The sequence below is a fragment of the Scomber japonicus genome, chromosome 5, assembly GCF_027409825.1.
Source record: "Scomber japonicus isolate fScoJap1 chromosome 5, fScoJap1.pri, whole genome shotgun sequence".
Lineage (NCBI taxonomy): Eukaryota > Metazoa > Chordata > Actinopteri > Scombriformes > Scombridae > Scomber > Scomber japonicus.
The window spans coordinates 11,875,211-11,897,349 of record NC_070582.1 but is presented as its reverse complement, the minus strand read 5'-3'; the positions used below and the strand labels follow the sequence as shown (position 1 = coordinate 11,897,349).

Here is a 22,139-nt window from a genome sequence, read left to right as displayed (position 1 = left end):
GACAGTTGACACTGATAGTTGGCGACGTCCGTTTGTTCCCTCAGTGTTGAAGCCATATTGTCCTTCTGCCAAACATGCGGTTTGTCCACCAAAATATTCAAGGACACAGAGATTTTGTGACACTTTCATAGGACACTGTCATCTCAAGTCAAAACAAGACATGTCACTGAATAATTGATGCCATGTAACGGCCTTTCAACAATATTTCATCAGGTAATACTTTGCTGTTGCCTAAAAACAGGGATTTCCCAGACAAGAACTCATCACTTCTCTGTTGTCACAATGGCAGCAAGTTTACAGTTTGTCACAATATCTACAACAAGATCTACTTCTCTAATAATGTTCTTTAAAGCTATTCAGGGTTTACTACTAGTCTATTACTACTATTACTACCTATAAACAAACTTACGGTACTCTCCAGCTGGTGGCATATCAAGGGGATAAAAAGAGCAAATCTAATTAAGTGTTTTTCTGTCACTGTTGGTGAGACTCCATTTTTGCCACTTCAGATCATTTCGCAGTGTTTGCAACTGATGCTTCAAAAGTGCTTTGTTGCTGCTTGAAAATGACAGATGACATTTAATCCCAGAGACGCAGTAATATGGGTCAACAACTGAACTTTGACTAAACTAAAACTGAAGATTTTGCAGCTTCTATTTTTCTCAGGTTGCTAAGCGGTGTGAAAAAGGCAACAATTGTGGTGCTCTGCTGAGTTTAAATGAAGAATTAATGAGGCGCTTTCAAACAAGGTTACAGTCAATGAAGTGCCGGATGGGCTGGTCGCTGGTATTAACCTCAAACATAAAAATCGAAGGTCCTTCACAACCCAAAAAGCCCCAACAACAAAACAAAAACAAGCCGGTCTTGACTGGCTTTGACAACTGGAAGCTCCTCTGTTAAATAATGTGGCCTCTACTGGATTATTCTCTGTTGAAATGTCCATTATTGTGGGAACTGGGTCACTATTGTTTAATATGAAAAGCAGAGACTGAATTATCTCCACATGATTATTATTCTAAATTCTGCAAATTTGCGGGTGGATGATCCTCACCTGCCGTTGCTGATTTGTGGTGGGGAGTGTCTTGAGTGGTCCGAGGGTTCAGATCGTCTGTCTGGGGAGCGGGAGCGGCTGCTACGATGTCTGTCATGCGATCGATTGGAATGGTCGGATGCCAGAGAATGGATATCTGAAATGTCTGATCAAACAAGAGCAGTATTTAATTTCCTCCTCAGTTCAGTAGACAGCTGAGAAAAGAAAAACAGGTGAAAAGAACAGTTCAGGCCTAAAGCTGTATCTTACAGTTGTTCAACGACTGCAGTCTGAGATACACACTGACAAGACTGGCTTTTAATCTGCGCCCCCCCGTGTCAGCTGAATCCAATACTTAAAACCACTCTCACCGTCTCTGTCAGAGGCGTTGGCTGAAGGAATGCTGTCATCGAGGTCAGGGATGTTCAGCAGGGTCGCCCTCTCGTCCCTCTGAACAACCATTTTTAGCTTGCCCTTTGACCTTTCTATCAGCTTCTTGGCATCTATCAAGGAGAGGTTCTCTGTCACTGTGCCATTAATCTGAGAGGAGCAGAAGAAAAAAAAAAGACTGTGACATGACGAAGAACAATTTTTTCCCACTGCCAAGGAATGTGAAACAATGTCTTTGTTTAACATTTTAATACAATAATACGGTCACAAATGGATTGTCATCTTAACAGCAAGAGATCAGATGCAAATTAGCTGCAACACTGCTCCTCTTTGTCGGGGTGAAATCAAATTAGAAAGCTATGAGAGGCAGCCTAGACAAGGAAAAATGACATGCAGCCAAGGCTCAGATACAGAATAGGCAAATTCTACCCAGTGTCCATTTTATTAACCACTCATCTGTGAAGCGCTGCCGTTAAAAGAGAGTGACATGACACGTGCGAGAAGGCTTGATGTGAGAAATGATTGATTCAGTTCAAAAAGTACCTGTTATGCACATGGAGCACTTTATGTGTGCTCCAAAAAGAGCTGACCTTCATCAAGCAGATCAAGCTGCAACTGTAATTGCTGTTATGCAACATTAGACAGCACATGACATATAGTAGTAAAAAAGCACAGCGTGGCAGTTCAGTGAGTACTTGTCAATTTCAGCATTTTACCAGTTATTTTTTGAATTTCTATCGATACAAAAATGAAAAAACAGGAAATTATGCATTATTTTCACTTGTTTCATTCATCTTTATTGATTCTCTCCCTCCTCCACTCTCCCTCTCACCTTCAGTACAACGTCCCCTTCCTGGATGTTGCCGTCCCTGGCAGCCAGGCTCTCAGGGGAGATGTCCTTGACAAAGATGTGGCTGGCCAGGCGAAGGCCATATTCTGCTTACAAAGTGAACGACAGCAACAAAGACCATGTTAGCATAGAGTTCACGTGACAAGAGCACACGGACCACACTTAGCTGTCAGCCACTGCTCCCGCTGGGATTAACAGGACTGATTAAAGAAGATTAATTGCTCTTCTACTTAGATTTACTTAAGTTAACTTGGATTTTGCTGTGGCTGGCAAATTCTGTTTACTCTGGCAGTTCACCAGTGCTGATTTGGAGGTCTAATTCTCTTCTAAAAGTCAGGCTGTCTTTTAATACTTGGGTAAATAAAATGGCAGGTGATTTCCTGGATTACCAGCAACTGCAACGTGTCCAAAAACAGAACCATTTTCTTTCTGACCTCCGTCTCTATCCCCGACTTTGTGAGCCTCACCTTCATTCTTGCGGGATTTGACAAGTGTGACCTTGGCAGGGCGTGGGGGCAGGTTGTGCGAGCGGCGGTCTGACCGTGGGGAGAGACTCCTCTCCCTCGAGCCGCTGCGTTCGCGTTCCCTGTCCCTTCGCCCGCTGCTTCGGCCGCTGCGCCTGCCCATGGCTCCGCCCACGCCGCTGTAAGCACCGCTGCGTCCGCTCCGTGTCTCGTATATCTCTTCATCATAGCTGTCCTCCTCCTCGTCATGCTCTGACATAGTTTCCCGCTCCCCTAGGCGGCCCATGGGGACATGCACCTTCCTCTTTCGTCTGATTGTCTGCCAGAGTGAAATGAGATATTAGACGAGCCTGACAACACATCAGCTACAGTAAGAGGAATCAATCAGTCCCCTGATCAAGCACGATCAATTGTGAAATATGAGAAAAGGCAAGCATAGGATGTTTAACATATCATTCAGATAATTATAAATATGACCTCTCTTTTTCTGAATCATTATACTTTCTAAATTTCATTTTCACAAACTGGCCAAAAACATACCCAAAGTCTTATTCAACAATTCATGAAGCACTATTTAAACTCACAATTTTGGCAATTTTCCCACTTTTGCGAAGCTGCTGGACTGCGTACGCGTGCTCCACATTGTCCATGGAGACAGCATTGACCATAACGACTCTGTCATTTTCCCTACAGAGAGGAGAGGCACAGAGAACAGACACGCTGGAGTCCTTTTGGAGCAGGCAGGGTAATTTAATACGAATAACTAACAATCTGACCAGGCTTCCAATAACAGAACAAAATCTTACTGTAGTAGGCCTTCTGCCGGGCCGCCTTTCAGCACATCCGAGATGACAATGGAGGTCTCGCCACTCTGAAAATGAGGGTTATCCCGACCTCCTGATATGGCTATCCCGAAGCCAAACCCTGGTGCCTGCAAACACAGAAGCAAACACTTTAAGATGCTGATTTTAGGTGGATGAAAAAAAAAAATTTGCTTGAAGATAAGACAAACTAAGTATTTTGCCAAACTACTATAAAACCAAAGAAGGAATAGTTATATATTGTTATTTGTGCTCTTAACAGCGGTGAATGTCAGAGAAGATGATGTTGAAGAAAAGCTGCTCTGTTTTGTCTTATCTTCCTGCAACTATGTACACACTGAGCCCATTTTTGATAGTGATAGTGCAGTGGAGATAGGAGGGAAAGAAAATGGATGGGGGCAAAGATAACAAGACAAACACACGGGACAGACAGATATCTGGACCTCAACAGAGGTAAGTAGAGAGAGCATCTGAGGGAGGATACAAAAAAAACTCACCCTGTGTAGTGTTACTGTGTGCTGTTCCCAAATGACAGTCTCCTCCATTGCTGCGCTCTAGAAAACAGAGATACAGACGACAGTGTGATTAACATGACAGATCAAACCATTTCTAAATCTAAGGAAGAAAATTAAGTTATGCTAGACTGATTATCGTGTGGTGAAAGAGACACGTGTTCAGTCACCAGACATGTAACGTGTCCTGACCAAGTTTTCTTAAACAAAACAACAAAACACTCTTTTTATTTGTCTTCGCTACAGCTGGCAAATATCAATCAAACAATTATCATTTGGCTAAAGAACATTTTAATGACCTAATGAGAATAATTATCAGTTAATCAGTGAAAGTGCCTAAATGGTGTTTATTTTGGGTTTAACTTAATAATTGAAGTTAATATAAAACTAAACATTTGCATAAAGGTAAGAATTTAATTTAGTTTAAATGTATGCAGAATATTTATATATTTATATTATGTTTGTAACATTTGTTAAAAGATCTTCTCTCCTTTTCTCCTTTTAAATATTTTTGTTACCTTTTGTATCAGTAATACCTGTGGAGAACAATAAGCTCTGTCATTTATTTGTTGTTAGAGCTTCAAACTGAGGCTTCACACACCGAAAACCTACAATTTGAATGTTCAAGCCAGTTTATTCCTACAATATAATCTCCAACAACAGTGAATTTAACCTTTATCAAAGTCAGAAAGGTCAATCGTCATCTTTTTTTAATGATGTATGTCAGCTATCTGCTGTATAATGTGTAAACTTGCTGCTTCCAGGCATGTCCATTTAACATGACTGTAGCATACATTACATTAGACAGAATGAAGAAAGTAAGTAATTACTGAGTCATTATTTGGGTGATTCATTTTTTTACAACAGTATCCTGAGGTATTTTTGTTTTATTGTATTATTTTCATCACTCCTGCATCATAAATAAAGCATGTAAAGAAATACTAACTGAACTACCAAGAACAAAAGAACAAACAGAAAGACTAAAGTAAGCATTTTGAAAGGTATTTTAGTATTTAAACTGTATTTTAGTGAAGCCTGTGTCATTCCCTTGAGTACGAGTTTCTGCTAAAGAGAGAAAAGCAATCTCAGTGTTTGAGTTATTTCAGACACAAAATTTAATAAGGACACAAACTGTCACTGAACTCATTGCACGCAGCAGGTTATTGACTTTGTTTTTACTCTGTTGCTTATTTACAGTGATAAAGATAGCTGCACTGTGCTGCACCCACACATTGCCAATCAAACAGGCCACACACGCACACACACACACATTCAACATGTAGGTGTCAGTCAGGAAACGCTCTTCTTTATAATGAGTACACTGTATGCGGTCCTGTGTTTACAGTGTATTGAATACAATAGGCACAACAAGCCCACACAGTGAAAGACAGTCATTGCAATTAAAGCACAACCCGTCGTCACATTAACAACCGGAGAGGATAAGATGAAGGTCGACTCCTTCAGCTGTGAGGTCAGCATTGTCCTCTGCGCCCTCCAGCTCACTTCTTATCTCCGCTTCTATATCATTTCACCTCCGCCATAATCTCATGATACATTAGACATTCAATGACGGCGTATAAAATACTATCAGGTCCATCCATTTGAGGCAAATTACAACCTATATCGCAGCACCTAATGCATATACCCCCATTCGTCATGTAAATTGATCCCAGGTCTGTGACCTTAATAGGTGAGACTATCACACATTTCCCTCCTGCTTTGCTGGTAATTTCTTTGACACCCCCAACGCTTACAGTATGGACTAGCTCGGCAGAAAACACATTGGAAAAAATGATCTCATGTTGCGGTGCACTAAAGTATGATGAAAGATGAGGGAGGGGAGCTGAATCTTATATTAAAAGCAGCATCAGTTTCAGCACTTGGCCTTTCCACTGACATCAACCACAACTCTGCTGGCAGATCCAACCCCGAAACATCTAGCAGGTGTCAGTCGGACGTCATGTGAAAGATTAATAAGCGCCCATATTAACATGACAACCTGCTAATGGCGTCGCTATCGAGTTCCTGAAAGTGATAATGATACATAAATCTAGGAGGAGGAGGCGCTACAAGTTCAAGAAACATCTTCTAAGTTTGAAGGAGAACAACACCCGGCTTTGTTTGTGTCTAATAGAGAAGTCAGAGGCAGTAATTTAGCCAACTGAATGTGTTGGCTGTTCTGTTTTATTTATTTTTTACCACGCTGGCTTCCTTCAACACATCGTCCTTATGTCTGTCGTGACCTGTCGGCCAAGTGCCAAATGTTAGCCGGTCGTCTGGGAACACAGGCAGCTGAATAAATCGACACAAGTGGCCCCAGACGTTCTCGGGCTTGGCAGCAACTGTCGCAAACCTCTCGAGCTGCTTATGGTGGGTGAAAAAAAAAAGAAAGAAGAAGAAGAAGTTTGAACAAGGCCACCCCCCTCCCTGCCCCCCCTCCTGGCCTTTTACATTGAATGCTGCAGAGAGAGAGAGAGAGAGAGAGAGAGAGAGAGAGAGAGAGAGAGAGAGAGAGAGAGAGAGAGAGAGAGAGAGAGAGAGAGAGAAAAAGACATCTGAATATTAAAGAAGACTGAAAACAGAAGCATGAATTCTCTGGAAAGTTTGCTCTTTAAGGAGGAGGGGGGGGGGGGGGGGGGGAGGATTTATGCTCGTGTCTTCTTAATCAGCACTGTGGAAACGCTGATGCAAAGAAGTCTTAACATTTGGTGTAAATTTATCGAGGGGTGTTTGGCACTCGACTGAAAAGTTATGGTAGGCACTTGTTTCCAGTTGACATTTCTACTTTCAGAAATGTTTATAGGCTTTAATGCAGCATAACACAAACATGCACACAAACAAACGTAGAATATTTAAGGCGCCGTGTTGCAGCCGGGTTGCGAGAAATGTGATTTTGTCGTCTGGAAAATATGATTAGAGAGCGCTCCCAATATAAATAAATCACCATAAAATTAATGGTATGTGAAATTCCAAATGGAGGAAAAACAGGAGGGATTGAAAAATGGAGGAAAAACTAAACAGAATTTAGGAAGGGGGGGGGGCACACAACAAAAACAAAAACAGATTTAGCAGGGTCCTGCAGTGTTTCTCGATCCCACCCTCCCTCCCTCTTTTTCTTTCTCTCTCTCTCACTCTCTCTCTCTCTCTCTCACACATACACACACCTTTCATTTTGAAGGGATGTAATTTTGCTTTCTCCTCCCGCAGAGCTTGTTGCTCTGGTAACAGAGGGGGGAACAGTGTGGTGTTGTTCAAGTGGCCTGACATTTTCAGGCCGTGTCTGAAGGTTCCTCTCGACTGTGGGAGGTTTTTAAAAAAGACACGGCTGAATTAATTTGCAAACAAAAGCTTCTTTTTTTACATTTTAGATGAGCTCTATTAAACTGCTGATACGTCTACATCTCAACATAGTCTGCACTAATGGCTTTAAAGTCGGTCCCAAAACAAACATGTTACCATTTTCTTTTGATCTCCTTAAAAGCGCTGTGCTTTGTAGGATTTAACAAAGACGCAACAAACGCAAAAAAATAACACTATTTATTTACATGGCATTTTTTTGTATTTAGTCCTATAACCAACCAAACATCTTAGTACCCTATTCAGAGCTAAAGACACTAATCTCATGAGAGTAAACACAGAAGGAAGTCAGAAGAAGGAGGCGTGACTCTGCTCCGGTCCTATATATATATATGTGTGTGTGTGCAGATTATAGTGAAGTCCCATCAGCATCCAGTAACTGATGAGTTTTTGTTGTGTACGCCCTTTACGGCCACAAACAACTGGTGCCAACAGAAGCTTCATGCCACAAGCCAGAGCCAGTCCTGGCAGCCGCTCCACAGTGGAGACACACCATGTTGGTTGGGTCATGCTTGGGGGATTACAACCAGGCAACTTGGGAGCCAGCACTACGACACAGATGGACTATAACACAGATGGATCACACAGCTGAGAGTTGAGGACAGACACGAAAACTGTCCTTTCCTTTATTGAATTTATAAATCTATAAGCCGTCTATGTTTATCTGAGTTTTTTTTCTTTTGCACGCTGAGCTCTGATAAGCAAATGCTATTTAGTTCTACTGTGCCACTTTTCATATGTTTAGAAATAAAGTCTAGCCCTTAAACAGGCAGCATACACCAGGAGATACAGACTCTTTAACACCCTGATAGGAGCATGATTGGTTAAGGTGGTTGTTCAATTATATGTGCTTTGAATTGGTAGAACTAGATTGGTAGAATCGGTGATCATTTTTATACCTTAACAGGGACAATGTATCTTGAAGAAGCTACAACTCAGAAAAATCCAAAATATATTTATGGAAATGTTTTACTTAGGTGCTCATGAGATAATTAGGATTTTATTTTTCACATCTCCATTTTCCACTCCTGCTAGTTTGAATTTTGGAGGACATTTTTAGCAACGATGACCCCCGACACGTGCGACCTGGTGCTCCAGTCTGAGGCAAGAACAATGAATGTGAACAGATTTTGGCAGCTGTTGGCGTGCCTACTAGCCACTTTGGCAAGGTACCTGTCTTATGACAGTTGTTTTCAAATTCAAAAATCTATTTGGCTGGAAAAATAGTGAAAGGAGCTCATCATCGGGGTCTTATTCCAAGTCATGTCTCGCATCTCTGCCTTCTTCTTCTTCACTTCCCAGACTCTGTCCTGCAGCCACCACAAAAACAGAAAGAAATCAACTGAAACAATCCTGAAATGTGATTTTCCAGAGCGAATCTAACATCTTTGCTATATTACAAACACCGATACAGTTTAGATGAATTCATGTAAGCAAAAACTGAACCCAAACCCCCCCCCCCCCAAAAAAAAACCCAAAATAAAAGAAGAAAGTCTGCCTTCTTGGAGACGAAAATAAACAATGAGTCATCACAATACTACCCAACACAACCCATGACGAGGGAAGCTGAGATGGTGTTTCATTTTGTATTCACTTTGGAGGATCATTAAAATTAAAGAGTGCATGTTCCCAGACTCTCTATTCAGCATAAAAATAAAACCATATTTCTTCCAAAAGAAAGAACTGAGGCACTGTGGTGGCGTGTTCAATCCTCTGACTGAGAGCATAGATTTTGCTGCTGTAGTGTGGTTTGGGGGATGAGGCAGAACCTTATTCAATTTTGACCACTCTGAGACAAGAGGAGCTAAAAATAGCTCTCATTAATTCTGCCGTTGTGATGCTGCAACAGCGTGATTTAAGGGAAACTTGCAGCATGAACACTGGAGAATGTTTAATGACCTCTTGTTATATTAAACGCAGCATATCGACTCAGACAAAATGATGCAATACAGAAAAGAAAATGAATGAAGTTTCCTCTCTAAGTAGGGCCCATTCGTTGGGTTTTTTGTCTGCAGGGTCTAAAGACAACAAAGAGAGGTTGATCAATTTCACAAATCCTTTATGTGGCTATTAAAAAAAGATTTTAAAATGGAGGGGAGTTAATGCTGGTGCTGGGATTCTCACATGTTACACAGAGAGGTAGTAAAGCACCAAATTTAGCTGAGATAAGTTGAGATAAGACACCACTCTTTTTCTGGAGACCCAAATGAGCTCCCCCCCTCCCTAACCCCCCTCCCTACCCCCCCACTGCAACCACAGATGAGTTCCCACATGATAAGAGCAGCACTAAAAGCTCTCTGAGACTCCTGCAGCAACAAAACTAAGAAAAAAAAAACTCCAATTTGTTCAAAAGAGGTTTTATATAATCAAAATCCTGCAACCCCGTTAAATCAAATTAGGAATGAAATCGACAAAACGACTTGCACGTCAGTAGGGGAACAAATTGCTACAAAAGTCCAAAGCGGCAGCACACTTTCAGGAACATTGTGCGAGTTGCACTGCGGCCAAAGACGGAAAACAACAACAGGATCACACTCTGCTGCTGGCTGCTGGCAGTGAAGCAGCAAACAAGTAGAATAAGATGATTGATCACTTCAGAAATTGAAAACGATGTGCCGGGGATGTGCTGACAACTGCTAAAACTCCCCTCGCCCCCCCCCTCCATGGAAAAAACGTATTCAAATGCTAATGAGGGCCCATGCCTTAACACCATTCAGGTGGAGGGGGGGTAGAAGGGGGCTCCCCTGAGAGTTAAGTGACACTCAGCACATATAACATGGTTAGACACTGTACTGCAGATCTCTAATGGAGGGCAGAGAGGGAGGGATGCAGCATTGAAAGAGCGATAAGAAGGTCAAGAGATGAAACCCATTAACTCTGACATAAAACTTAATCGCCGGCCATTACGGCTGCGAAAGACACACACTTGCATTATTTATAAAGGCTACAGTTAAACACAAGACTTCCTCCTTCGTCTTTGTTTTTGTTGCCAAAGTATTCAGACTAAACTGGATGCGTGACGGTTAAAAAACAGCAGATCAGAGGTACTTACATCAGTTCATCCTGCTCACTACAGAGGATGCAGACAAAAAGCGTCTCCAGCCTCCAGCTATTTCTCAGTAAATCCAAGCAGGAGATTCCTGCAGACGCACATCAGCAGCCTCCGTGCATGACCGCACCAATCAGTGCTGGGAGGGACTCGCCCCCACCTCCTCTCTCACCCCCCCCCTCCTTTCTCTTTTCTCAGCTCTGAAACAACTGAAATTATGACCACAGGTGAGGGGTTATGAAACACACCCCGCAGCTGCACTCTAACGCTTCCTCTGTCCCGCAAGGGTTTGTGTACTCTCTCGACATCTTACTTCAAAATACATCCCACCCCCCCTTCCTCCCCTCCTCCCCACCTCCAAACTCTCTCCTTACACGCTCATGGGATCGAAGCAAATCCCCTCTGGCTTGGCAGCGATCTGTGTGGGATCTGCAGTTCCGCTACAGCATGGGACTCCTCTGTACTAGCGAACATCCATCCGCAGTGTAAACTGCTGTATCGGACTTAACCCTCAAGCTGCCGCACCAGACCCGAGCTGAATCCGTCAATTTCTCTCAGCGTGTGGGGGGGACATTATCGCGTCCCTCCTCCTCCTCAGGTGTGCTGCATTATGTGCATAAATTATGCTCAACGTGTCAGTGACATCGCACAGAGGATGATCAGCCATCCAACTGACAGATAATCATTAACAATGCATGAAGATGTAATACTATTTATTATTTATTTTTTACTGTAGCTGATCAGGTGAAAACAACACAAACATAACATCCCCATTAAATTTTTACCACTAAAGAAAATGAACATTTGCAAAGCGGCTAAAAATAAAACCAAAATTCAACAGCCCTTGAAAAAAAAGGAGGCTGAGAGGAAAGCAAAGCAGGCACATGAGACTTGTGTAACATCCCACATACACGAAGAAGGCTGCTCAGGGAAATTGTGACATCTGAACAAATGGATAATAAAGCAACATGACGTGTTTAGCAGCCATTTACTACACACGAGAGAACTGCCTGTTAAAGATGTGACTACTGCTGCTTCAATGCATAGAAATGTTAATAATGTTGATATGTGAATGAGTAAATACATTAAAGAAACTAACACTCTATTAAACACAGATGTTAAAATGCTGTAATAGTGAATCTTTGCTCTTCTTTTCAAGTATAATGTGGGTGTAGGAGTGTTTATGAGTACATGTGTGTATGTATGTATGCAGTATTTTAGTATATGAGCACATCTATAGATTTTTGAGTGTGCATGTACATATAGATATATACATTATTTTATTTATTTTTTTAATTTAATTTATTTTTCCTTGCTCTGTAATCTGAAAAAAGACTAGAAATAAAGTGTTAAAATAAAATAAAATCAATCATACTGGGCTTCTAAGATCGTTTATTTTGTGTGGCTTCAGTGTGGATCATCTGAGTGGATATATTTGCTCAAATTTTTGTGCTTACACGCTGGTTTTTTAACGGCCCGTGGGAGGTAGCCTAAGAGTCTGCCCATTCTTGATTAAAAGCTTTGTTTTCGCCGCCTACTTTTCTCTTTTTAGAGCACACAATGTCAAAAAAACCTTTCCGCTGACTCGCTGTACCGCTCTGATGGCCAGCTGTGCTATTGTTTTATTATTATGAAGCACAAAAACAAAAAAATCAGCACTATAAATATTTTGTGGTGAAAACACATCATGCGGTGACTTGAGCCTTTAAAGGAAATTTACACTCCATTTTTTCAGTCGTTTTTTCGTTATATGACTATTACGCAAGTCTTTTAACCATTTCCAGGTAGGCCTCATGTAATTTAGTAAGAATATCCTCTCACACTAGTCCAAATTCATTCCAGATAGAGGGAGATGGTCCACACCAGCAGCGGACGACCGTCACCCTCTATGCTCAAACACAGAGCTGAGTGTCTTGCTTGTTCGCTTGTTTATTCAACCTTTATTAATATTAAACGTGTCGCATATCCAAGGACACCATGTGAAAATAGTCATTCCTCTGGCTCACTATACGGTGCTGATCTCCACCTGTGCTCATCACATGCAGCCGCATAGCTGTGGAGCCCCGCCCTGCTGCTATAGAGCTGAGCTGCTCTCTCGATTGCTAGTTTATTTTAAAGTTTATTAATATTGAACGTGTCACGTGTCCAAATTGCACCAAATTCGGGACTGCACTCGCTAGGGTCTCCGGCAATAAAGCCATCAAGTGTGAAGTAGATCAAATGAACGGTTCTCGAGATATGTGAAGGACATACATAGATGCAGAAGGAGTCGTTGCTAGATTTTACTGATTCAAATTTAATGGCGCTAAAATGTCACTTCTGAACAGTTTCTTTCCACACACAGAGACTCTGCAAACCACTTTTTAAAAAATGATTCATACATTTGTGCATATAGTTGTATAATGGGTTGTTATTGATTGGGTGTGATGCTGAATATATATAGTAGTATGTTTGAATAGCACTAACATGGGCACTCACAATTTAATTGTATTAAGAATACAGTTACAATAAAAGGCATCTTATTTTACCACTGACTTGTTATTTAGTTTACGTAGCGTTAAACACAGTTCAATAAGATGCTTTATGGAAACATTAAGATGAATTTGACAGCGTGTGCAAATGTGTTGAACATGAAGTTTCATTACATCATTAATAACAAGTGGCGACCTTGAACATTGACGTTATTCAGGGAACGACTCTCTACCATCCAAGCTTCCAGCGAAAGGGCAAATAAAAGCAAGGACGCTCTTCTGTCCAGTGGAAAACATGTTTGTATCCGATCAAGAGGCTGTGAGAGGACAAGGGATGACAACTGGTCAAGAGTGCTTATATTTGTTCTAGCAGTCGAGCCATTTTTTTCTCCCCGGCACTGTTAAGACTTGTGTGTGTTTTCTGTGCAGGAGTGTCCTGCATGGCTGCACAAACATTTCAAATTCCTCCTAAGGCAACTTCAAGCATGTGCAGAACGTGCCAACCACATATACGGAGGCATGTTGTCTATAAACGAGTGCACCTTCCCCTTACCACCAATAGGACATACATGGTGTACTGCATGATGTCGTTATTATAAAGACTGTGTTAATCCTTCTCTTTTACAACGCAGCTATTTTCCAGGTCACGTTAAGAAGACAGGTGTGACTACAGCCACGGAAACCAACTCCTGTGCCATTTAGCACTTTTATACCATATCTATGTCAAATGCAGCAACATTTTACTGCACATTTCATGTTATTCCATCTACTCAACCTCAACGGCTTCTTCCTTAGCAAATATCTAAGTATCAAGACAACCAAGACTGCTGTATGTCTTTGTTAAGCAGGTTAACCAACCATAATCCCTGCCATGAAGTCCTGTGAATCCAGACAAAATAAATAGGTTGAGAATGGGTATACATTGTGTCATCATTACAGATTTGTTTGTGACTTTGAAAGAAGGAAAGACTAAAATGTGGATGTAGATTTGAATCCAGAAGTCATACAAAGAATTACCATCCTAGAGCATGTAACGCTATATCTAGCATCAGGACCTTATTATAACACTTAATGGACATCTGAAGACTGCAGAGTTGGACGCAAACATGGTAACGAGGAAATCAGGCAAGCAGAAGAGATTATTTGTTAACATAATTTTCATTGACTGTAGTGACAGTGACAAATAAGGGATGGTAACATGAGCGATTTAAAAATATCTTTAAATTGTTTTAAAAGCAGCATCAGGTTTGTTAAAATGTACATTTTGAATTTTTGTTGGTTTTATGTCATTTGAAATGACATTGTAACATTTTTTAAACCAAAAGACTGAATGCTCCTGAAAATGTCAAATGGTGTAACCACAAAAGAATGATACATATTAAATCCACTTACAGTGTATTTAAGTGCACTTAATAAATAATTACTTCATTTTTAAACATCAAATGAAAAGGAAGAAATCTGTAGTATTTATGTATGTATTTATTTATACAATTAAATTTTAGAGCATTTGTCAATATTAACATCCATTTTCCAAATGAAGTGTTGCCTTGCAAAAGTGGATTATATTTATTCCACATTTTAGTTTATTTTTCTTTGTATAACCAGATTTTATGGACAAATACTGGTTACACCAACTGACACTGGGTTGCATCATGTCTTTGACCCATATGTGTGTGTGTGTACCTTTGATCTTGTCTAATAAAAAAGAAACTTTAAAAAAAGACAACCCCTCCAGGTTTGCCAAACTCTGACACGGTGACAACCGACACAGAGAAGCATTCAAGAGTCAAAAGAATTCAACAGAGAAATACATTTACACATTTTTACAAACATTTAGCCCAGATTCATCAGCACAAAAGACCCTAACACCAAACCAAGGCCGCGTGGGTCGTACCAACGCTCTCATCAGTCAGGATAATGATCGAGTCGGACAAGCCTGACAGACACCAAGCCACTGCTGGCAAAGGGGACAAGTTAAATTTACATCTCTCAGCATGGAGCCCCGAGAGAGGCGACAGATTCCTTACATAGTTTGCTCTCTCCACTACCTTCTGCCTATCAGCCTCAAAATTAATTATTTCCACATCAACCACAAGAGGCATGAAGAGAAGCGGAGCTGCTAATCGCTACAAGTCAGCAAGCAGTTCAGCCACTGCGACTGTTCGTCTTCTTTTATGATACCTGATTCATGAGCACGATGCAGAGGTGGGATCTCACCCTGATAAATAAATACATTTCCCTTCTTAAACACTCCAAAAATACAAATATCCTCATTAAAGTAAACCACAGCTCCAATAACTGTTAATGGGGGAAAATGTATTATTTTTAAAAGCTAGAAAACCTCATTCTCTTTATGACAACTGTACTACTGTTTACGACAATACATCTCCATCATGATATGATACATATACTGAAAAAAAAGTATTTGTTATCAGAATACAGAAATGTAAATATAATGCCTCAAATAGTGTTTTGGGAGCTTCTTTACATTCAAAACCTGCGGTCATGTCTGGAGCAAAAGCCGAGACACAAAGTTACTTGAGCAGCAAAAATGTGTGCGTGGGATGTGTCTCTTAAAGCAGCGCATGTGGCCAGTGGATATGAAAAATTGAAAAATGTGTTGGTCAAACACACACACACACCCAATGAAACCTGTCAAAACCAGACTTGTCTTCACGTTCCAGTGGAGGAAGCGAAGAGACGTTTAGTCTGGCTGTCAACGCTGTAATTAACGACTGCTCAGATTAGATTTGTGTTCAGACGATTTGATAATTTGCTGTTACAAACAACAACACATTTTAATGATAAAGATGACGCAGTGACTCAAAGGTATAGTAACATGATTCAACTGTTTGGTTTTTTTGGGATGACACTTCTGACACAGAAACAGTTTGGTTGCTCTCTACACTTTTTTGTCATCTTACATTATGTAAACCAAATCATGTGGTGCAGGAAAAAGCTCAACTAGTTGCTTTCTAATATGTGATATTAATCCCACAGACTAATGCATTTTGAATCTAAAACTACAGAGATTATATTCCTTTTTTTGTTGAAATACCGTGTTAAATGACACTGATGCTAATTTACTGTTCACTTGTTAAGATGAGCAAACTCCTCCTCAGCTATCTTTATTATTTGTTGGATTTATTTTTATTTGATGACTTGATTGCTTTTTTACTTGTGCTCAGTTGCCATGTAGTAATTTCTTTCTTAGATGTTTTTTCCCTTACCTCTTTTTCCTGAGAAGTAAGACCCATCTCATATATTCATGCCACTTTATTTCTTACTCTTTTGTATTGTGTTTTCATCTGGGCAAAGTGTGTATTTTCATATCAATAAATAGTCTGTCTTGTGTTAATTGTGCTAACGACACGAGACATTTAAATATTTGACTCAAACTAAAAAAAGGATACATTTTACAAAAACCTAAAACCTTTTAAAAACCTAATTTGAGCATTAGATCTCTCTGTGTGTTAGCAGAGTCTACGTCAGGACTCCACAGCTGGAGTCGGTGATCATAACCAGGCGCCTGTTGCACCGGCTGTGTGTCAGTTCCAACTTAGTTGAGTTGTGACGTATATTCATGGCTCAACATTAGCACCAGTCACCAGTCAATTGTTGGTGAAATATGCAAGTGGATGGTAGATATGCGTCACTCACTACCTCGCCAAAAGAAAAACATAGTCATCTATTGAGTAGCTGGTAAACTCTAAACATTAACCTGCCATTTTATTTGCTGGACCAAAAAGTTCATTTTGAGCCCTGAATCTTTTATTAGAACGTTGTGATTTATGCTTTACTAAAATAAAAGTAGTTGCACCACAGAGATAAGTTAGTTAGTTAGTTAATACTTACACATGCCCCGAGGGTAGTTGTAAATTATAAAATATCACAGAATTACACTCACTAAAAGGTAAAAACAGCATAATTTGGTCATTAATTGCATACTATTTTTAAACACTAATCCAGTAAAGACCCAATTTATTGATATATTTAAATATTGATTAGCTTACTGGCTTACTATAATGTGCTAAGATGCAGAATGGCACATACCAGCCAGAAAGCGAATGTGTATGCTATCTTTGATTGTTGTTTGGCTACTTACCTCAGTTAAGACTTTACATCCAAAATAGTTAAATTATGCTCCAAATAATCGTGGTGCAACCAATTTTAGTAGCTACTAAGCTTCTATAATGTTGCTTCTACACCCAAACTTAGGCGAGAACTCAAACACAGCTGATGCAACCTGGTGTGTAGAGCCTGAGCGTGTCCTGCACAGATGGACAGACGAGGAAATCGGCTCCTGAACTCAATCAGCCCGGTGGAAGTTATCAGTGCCCCACACAGAGCACACAAGAGGGCAGGAATGTGCTGATAAGCCGAGCTACTGACCTGAACGCCGCCTCCTCTCCGTCACAGTGATTGAAATGAGGACAACAGAGCCAATGAAAAACGGTAATGATATGGGATGTTTCTGCGCCATTAGAAAAAAAGGAGGTTCGTGTTGTAATGTGATTGATGAGAGATTTTGCAAGCCTCTTCATCCTGATAATTCCACACCTCTTTCAAACAGGGATTTACGACGGTGCTGATTTATACGAGCGAGCTTCTGTAAAACTGGAGCCGTGGCCGTAATGTAAACGTGCCGTGGTGATATGGAGACTTGCTGTACTATAGGAACACGGACTTTAATGTCATATTTTTTAATAGGTGTTTGCTAAGAAGTCGTATCGTAGCCGTGTATCAGAGCAAATGACCTTTTAATGCCCACAGTAAACATTAATATGTAAAGAACAAAAGATAACGAGGCCTATGAATACATGTAATGTAGTTTACATCTGAACTGTATTTTATCATTTTACAATGGAGATGTGAAACTTTTATGTTAAACTGGCAACCCAGTGGCAGTCGCTGCATTTGAATTCACACTGAATAACGTGTAGAGTAAAATTCGAGTTTGAGTGGATTTAACCTTTACATATTGTTCACATTCATAATTTGGGTTATGCATACACAAAAATGTGTATTAGCTGCACAAAAATTATCAAAAAAATGATGCATTGTATTTATTGGTTTTGTTTTTCGATTTAGTTTCTTCTTCTCTGCATTTTTTTTATTGTGTTTTCATTTCTTCTGTTGTAAAGCGTTTTTGAGTATTGTTAAAAAAGCTCTATAAATAAAACGTACTATCATTATTAGTATTATTTTCCTTTCCAGTATTATGGCACCTCTGGGCAACTGCTAACATTGTTTCCAAACATTTTTTGGTCATTGTTTTTACGGCACCCTGTCTGTTAGACTTTACTCTCTTCATAGAAACACCAGAGGCCATCCACCTTTTTATATTCATAACATTAGACCATTTGTGTGCATATTACCTTCCATCTAAAAATACAGTCATTAAGTCTCGTTAGTATGTCATAAGAAACGTCTTGTTCGAGACAGCTTCCAAAAATACATACAACCGTGAGACTGCAGTCAAATTTGACTTAAGTAGGCAAAATATCGGACACATTTGACCTTCCAAAACCACGATGACTCAGATGGCTGCTGTTTCTATGACAGCTTAGGGCAACATGATTTAAAGGCCAACATTTACAGCTGCCCTTGAGCAGCTAGATCTTCTCTTCATGTCAGGCGACATGCTTGCCCAGAGGCATCCCCTGCACAGTGCTGTAATTTGAATTATTTAAAGAGAACAAACTGAACTAAATTGTGCAATGACACTTCTAATGGCTGAGACAAATATAATTTGCATTTACCCCCCCTCCCCCGCTTAATTTGGCTAATCTGTTGCCCTGCCAAGCTGCCATTTTATATAACTTTACAACACTATCTTGAGGCAAAAGATGACATATTCAGGCTTAAGGGTGATTTTTCCCAGAGTCTAATACTGAAACATGAATGAATCATACTTCCAGTGAAAGATACAATTATACATGTTACAGTATTAAGTATATTTGGTAGTGGATGCTTTACATAATATTTTGGGAGCCTGTTTTCCATTATTTTATCTGCCTTTTAGCATTCACAAAAATGAGAAACAACCTGAAAAGTGGAGCTTTTAAAGATGTATAGAATAGATACATAAGGTGTTGGGGCCTTTCCTCACACGCAGAAAAGACTATTCTCCCAGTTCTCCCTAAATAAGATCCGACCCTGTCCCGATACTAGCTTTTAATTGGTTACCTAGTTTGTTACCATTATTATTCTAATGTGTTTATTTTTCTCCCTCTCTTCTTTATTCTGTTTTGAGGAATGGGGATACAATGCTCACCATCAGATATGATAGAGTAGTTTTGTTTTTGTTACTGTACACCTTACAACACTGCCACTCACAAGCACAAGCACTATTTTTTTTAGCCTTTTTCTGTGTGTCTGACTTCACTAAACAAAGTTCCTAAAAACATACATAAAGATATACATAATGGCCATATTCAGACCATTATAAGAGATGCTTTCATAGTCAGTACTCTAAACTAGGGTTGTGAGATATGTTGGTGAAGCAGGATGAATTCACTGAACTTGAACAGTCCCAATTAGCTCATTTAACTGCCTCGCCTCTATAAAGCAAAAGGCTGAGGCAAATGCATTCATGCCAAAACGCGTTTACATGGATCTATGATGATTTTTTTGCTCTTGTGCAACATGTTCCTCTCCTGACTGTCATTACCAGTGTTGGGGAGTAACTAGTTACATGTAACAGCATTATGTAATCATAAAATAAATGTAATTGTAATTGTTGATAATTACAAAGGAGGTTACATCTGAAGTCAGGCCTTTAAGATTTTGCTCAGGAGGAGGGTTTTTTTCCTTTTTCCTATTTTTTTAATATTCAACATAGTGTTAAATACATAAATTGTTGTTTTTAAGTCTTTGAAAACAATATTTTTTTAAGATGTGGGCTTATTTGGAGCACACATGGGCTTAAATGGTGTCACAGTACCAATTAAGCCCATGCCAGACTTTTGACTTAAAAAAAAAAAAATCCTTATTTTATCTTCCAAAATCTACATGAACTAATGAATACATTTTCAAATGAGAGATAAATCTTACTTTATAAGAAATGGTCTCCCTTATAAATCATGTCAGGATCCATGAAAAACAGCTGAAGTTAGATTTTGGTGCTTAATGGGTACACTTACCGTAACAGCTAAAAAAAACATTGGTTAGAAAATAAGAAAGGTAATCAAATGTAATGAGTTACATTACTTTGATTAAGCAAGTGAAATTGTTACATTACTTATTACATGTATAAATAGTGTAACTAATAATCTGTAACCTGTTACATTAAGTAACCTTCCCAACCCTGGTCGTTACATATTTTAGTACAGCAGTCAGAGGATGAGAGGGGACAGTGTGCTAACAAGATAACGTCATCAGTCTGCATGCTGGCTCAGTGACTAAACTCACACCGATACCGTCCATCAATACTCAACAGGTGACAACTGATGCTCTTTTTTATTCATGTTAGCCGCAGTCTATGTGTGTGTGTTTGTCCTGGACATTAAAAACAGTCCGATAGCTCGCCTGGATGTGCAAAGCTGTGCCAAACACAGACTGTAGCCCCCCTCTCTCTCACACACACACAGCTGACATGACAGTGCGTTATTATGACAGCTGGTTGAACACTGTGCAGGCAAGCAGAGCCTGTCTTTCAGTGCCACCACAAACTAAATCAAGCTAACAAAGCTAACATTAGCTCATCTGCTACCTAGCTTCGCCCACTATTGCTTTTACTAAACCGGTGTTATGTCGTAGTCTGTCTCCCCTCGAATAATGTTCCCCTCCTGTTAAAATTGTGTTTCTCATAGCAACACATCCTCGGTTGGAGTTGGCTTATGATGACAGTTAGCTGGTTGGGGTTACTAAGGTTACACACCTCAGAAGACGCCTGATTGAGGGGGTTATGGAGAAGAGGGGACACATATTGACAGGGGAACATATTTCGACATAACACCGGCCATCAAAACAAGGTGAAACCACCGCCTGACCTTCCCCCTTTTCATTTTCTTTAGCAAACCTGATGTCATATTTCTAAGCTGCACCACACACCATACACTCTTTGCCTCCCGCAGTCTTCATAAATCTTGTGCCAACTTAAATACCCCTTGCTTGGTCAAATCAACCCCCCCTCCCCTCCTTAGCTGGCCGACATTTTGTTACAGCAGGCTAACGCTAGGCTAGCTAATGTTACCTGGACGCCCGGTGACAGCACGACCGCAATGGATATTGTGACTGAATATTACAGTTTATGCAAGCACTGCAGAGATTAAAGCGATTCACATCGTTATTCATGCGCTCAGTGAAAAGATAACGCCACCATGTTTTGGAGGGAGGGGGTGGGGGTGGGGGGGGTTAACTAGCTAACAGCTTTAGCATAGCAGTGAGGTAGCTAAGTTTACCTCCACTCAGCTTGTACCCGCAGGACACACACACACACACACTCACACGCTCACACACATACACACACTCACACACATACACACACTCACATGCATACTCTCTCTCTCTCTCTCTCTCTCTCTCTCTCTCTCTCTCTCTCTCTCTCGCTCTGGAGCCCACCCCCCAAAAAATATACTTATATACTCTGGAATAACATACTCACGGATACAAATCAAGAAAACCCCCATTCACCTTTTCGCAGAAGCAATGGTCCTCCTCACGGCAGGCTTGTTAAAAATGTTACAGAAAAAAAAGAGGCAAAGATCTGTCCTGGTGTGGCTCCAGAGCAGCAGCCGCCGCACTGCAATGGCAGGCAGTGGATGAAGCCTTCCTCCCTCCCTCCCTCTCCCTCTCTCCCTTTCTCTCTCCCTCTCCTCTACCCCCCTCCCTCTCTCTCTGCTCGCACACTCCGGCTGCCTTCACGGCCGCTTCACCGGTGACAGTGACAGGTTCGCACTGGAAGAGACCATTTCGGTTTGAGAGGGGGAGAGGAGGAGAGGAGGGGAGGAGAAGAGGAGAGGAGAGGAGGAGGGATGCAGAGAGGCTGTCCACACCAGCAGCAGCATCCAGCATCCAGCGCCATTCCAGCGGGAGAACAGAGGGTCGTCGATGAGGGTAAAAAAATAAAATAAAATACAGCCAGAGAGGCCAGTATAACCACATCAGTACCCACCATGGATGAGGAAATGGATGCGACTGTTATTAATATGTCGTGTATTTCAAATGTATCGATTAATAAGGAGGATGCCC

General features: G+C 40.6%; 1 protein-coding gene across 10 annotated transcripts in view; it reads right to left on the bottom strand.

The window, feature by feature from the left end:
* The window catches only part of tjp1b (tight junction protein 1b), a 36,523-nt gene extending 14,801 nt beyond the window's left edge, over positions 1 to 21,722 (bottom strand). For 4 of the 10 annotated variants that reach the window (XM_053319788.1, XM_053319792.1, XM_053319793.1 and 1 more), the window contains exons 1-8: positions 21,582 to 21,722; positions 4,053 to 4,109; positions 3,541 to 3,665; positions 3,319 to 3,421; positions 2,738 to 3,053; positions 2,253 to 2,359; positions 1,402 to 1,570; positions 1,052 to 1,196 (exon numbers count right to left, since the gene is read on the bottom strand). In XM_053319788.1, the coding sequence (XP_053175763.1) occupies positions 1,052 to 1,196; positions 1,402 to 1,570; positions 2,253 to 2,359; positions 2,738 to 3,053; positions 3,319 to 3,421; positions 3,541 to 3,665; positions 4,053 to 4,100 (1,013 nt within the window). In that variant the 5' untranslated portion in view covers positions 4,101 to 4,109; positions 21,582 to 21,722. Of the gene's footprint in view, positions 1 to 1,051; positions 1,197 to 1,401; positions 1,571 to 2,252; positions 2,360 to 2,737; positions 3,054 to 3,318; positions 3,422 to 3,540; positions 3,666 to 4,052; positions 4,110 to 17,049; positions 17,118 to 21,552 lie in introns of those variants that run through there. The other 6 variants (XM_053319791.1, XM_053319797.1, XM_053319798.1 and 3 more) reach the window with 3 other exon arrangements.
* Positions 21,723 to 22,139: the final 417 nt, after the last annotated feature.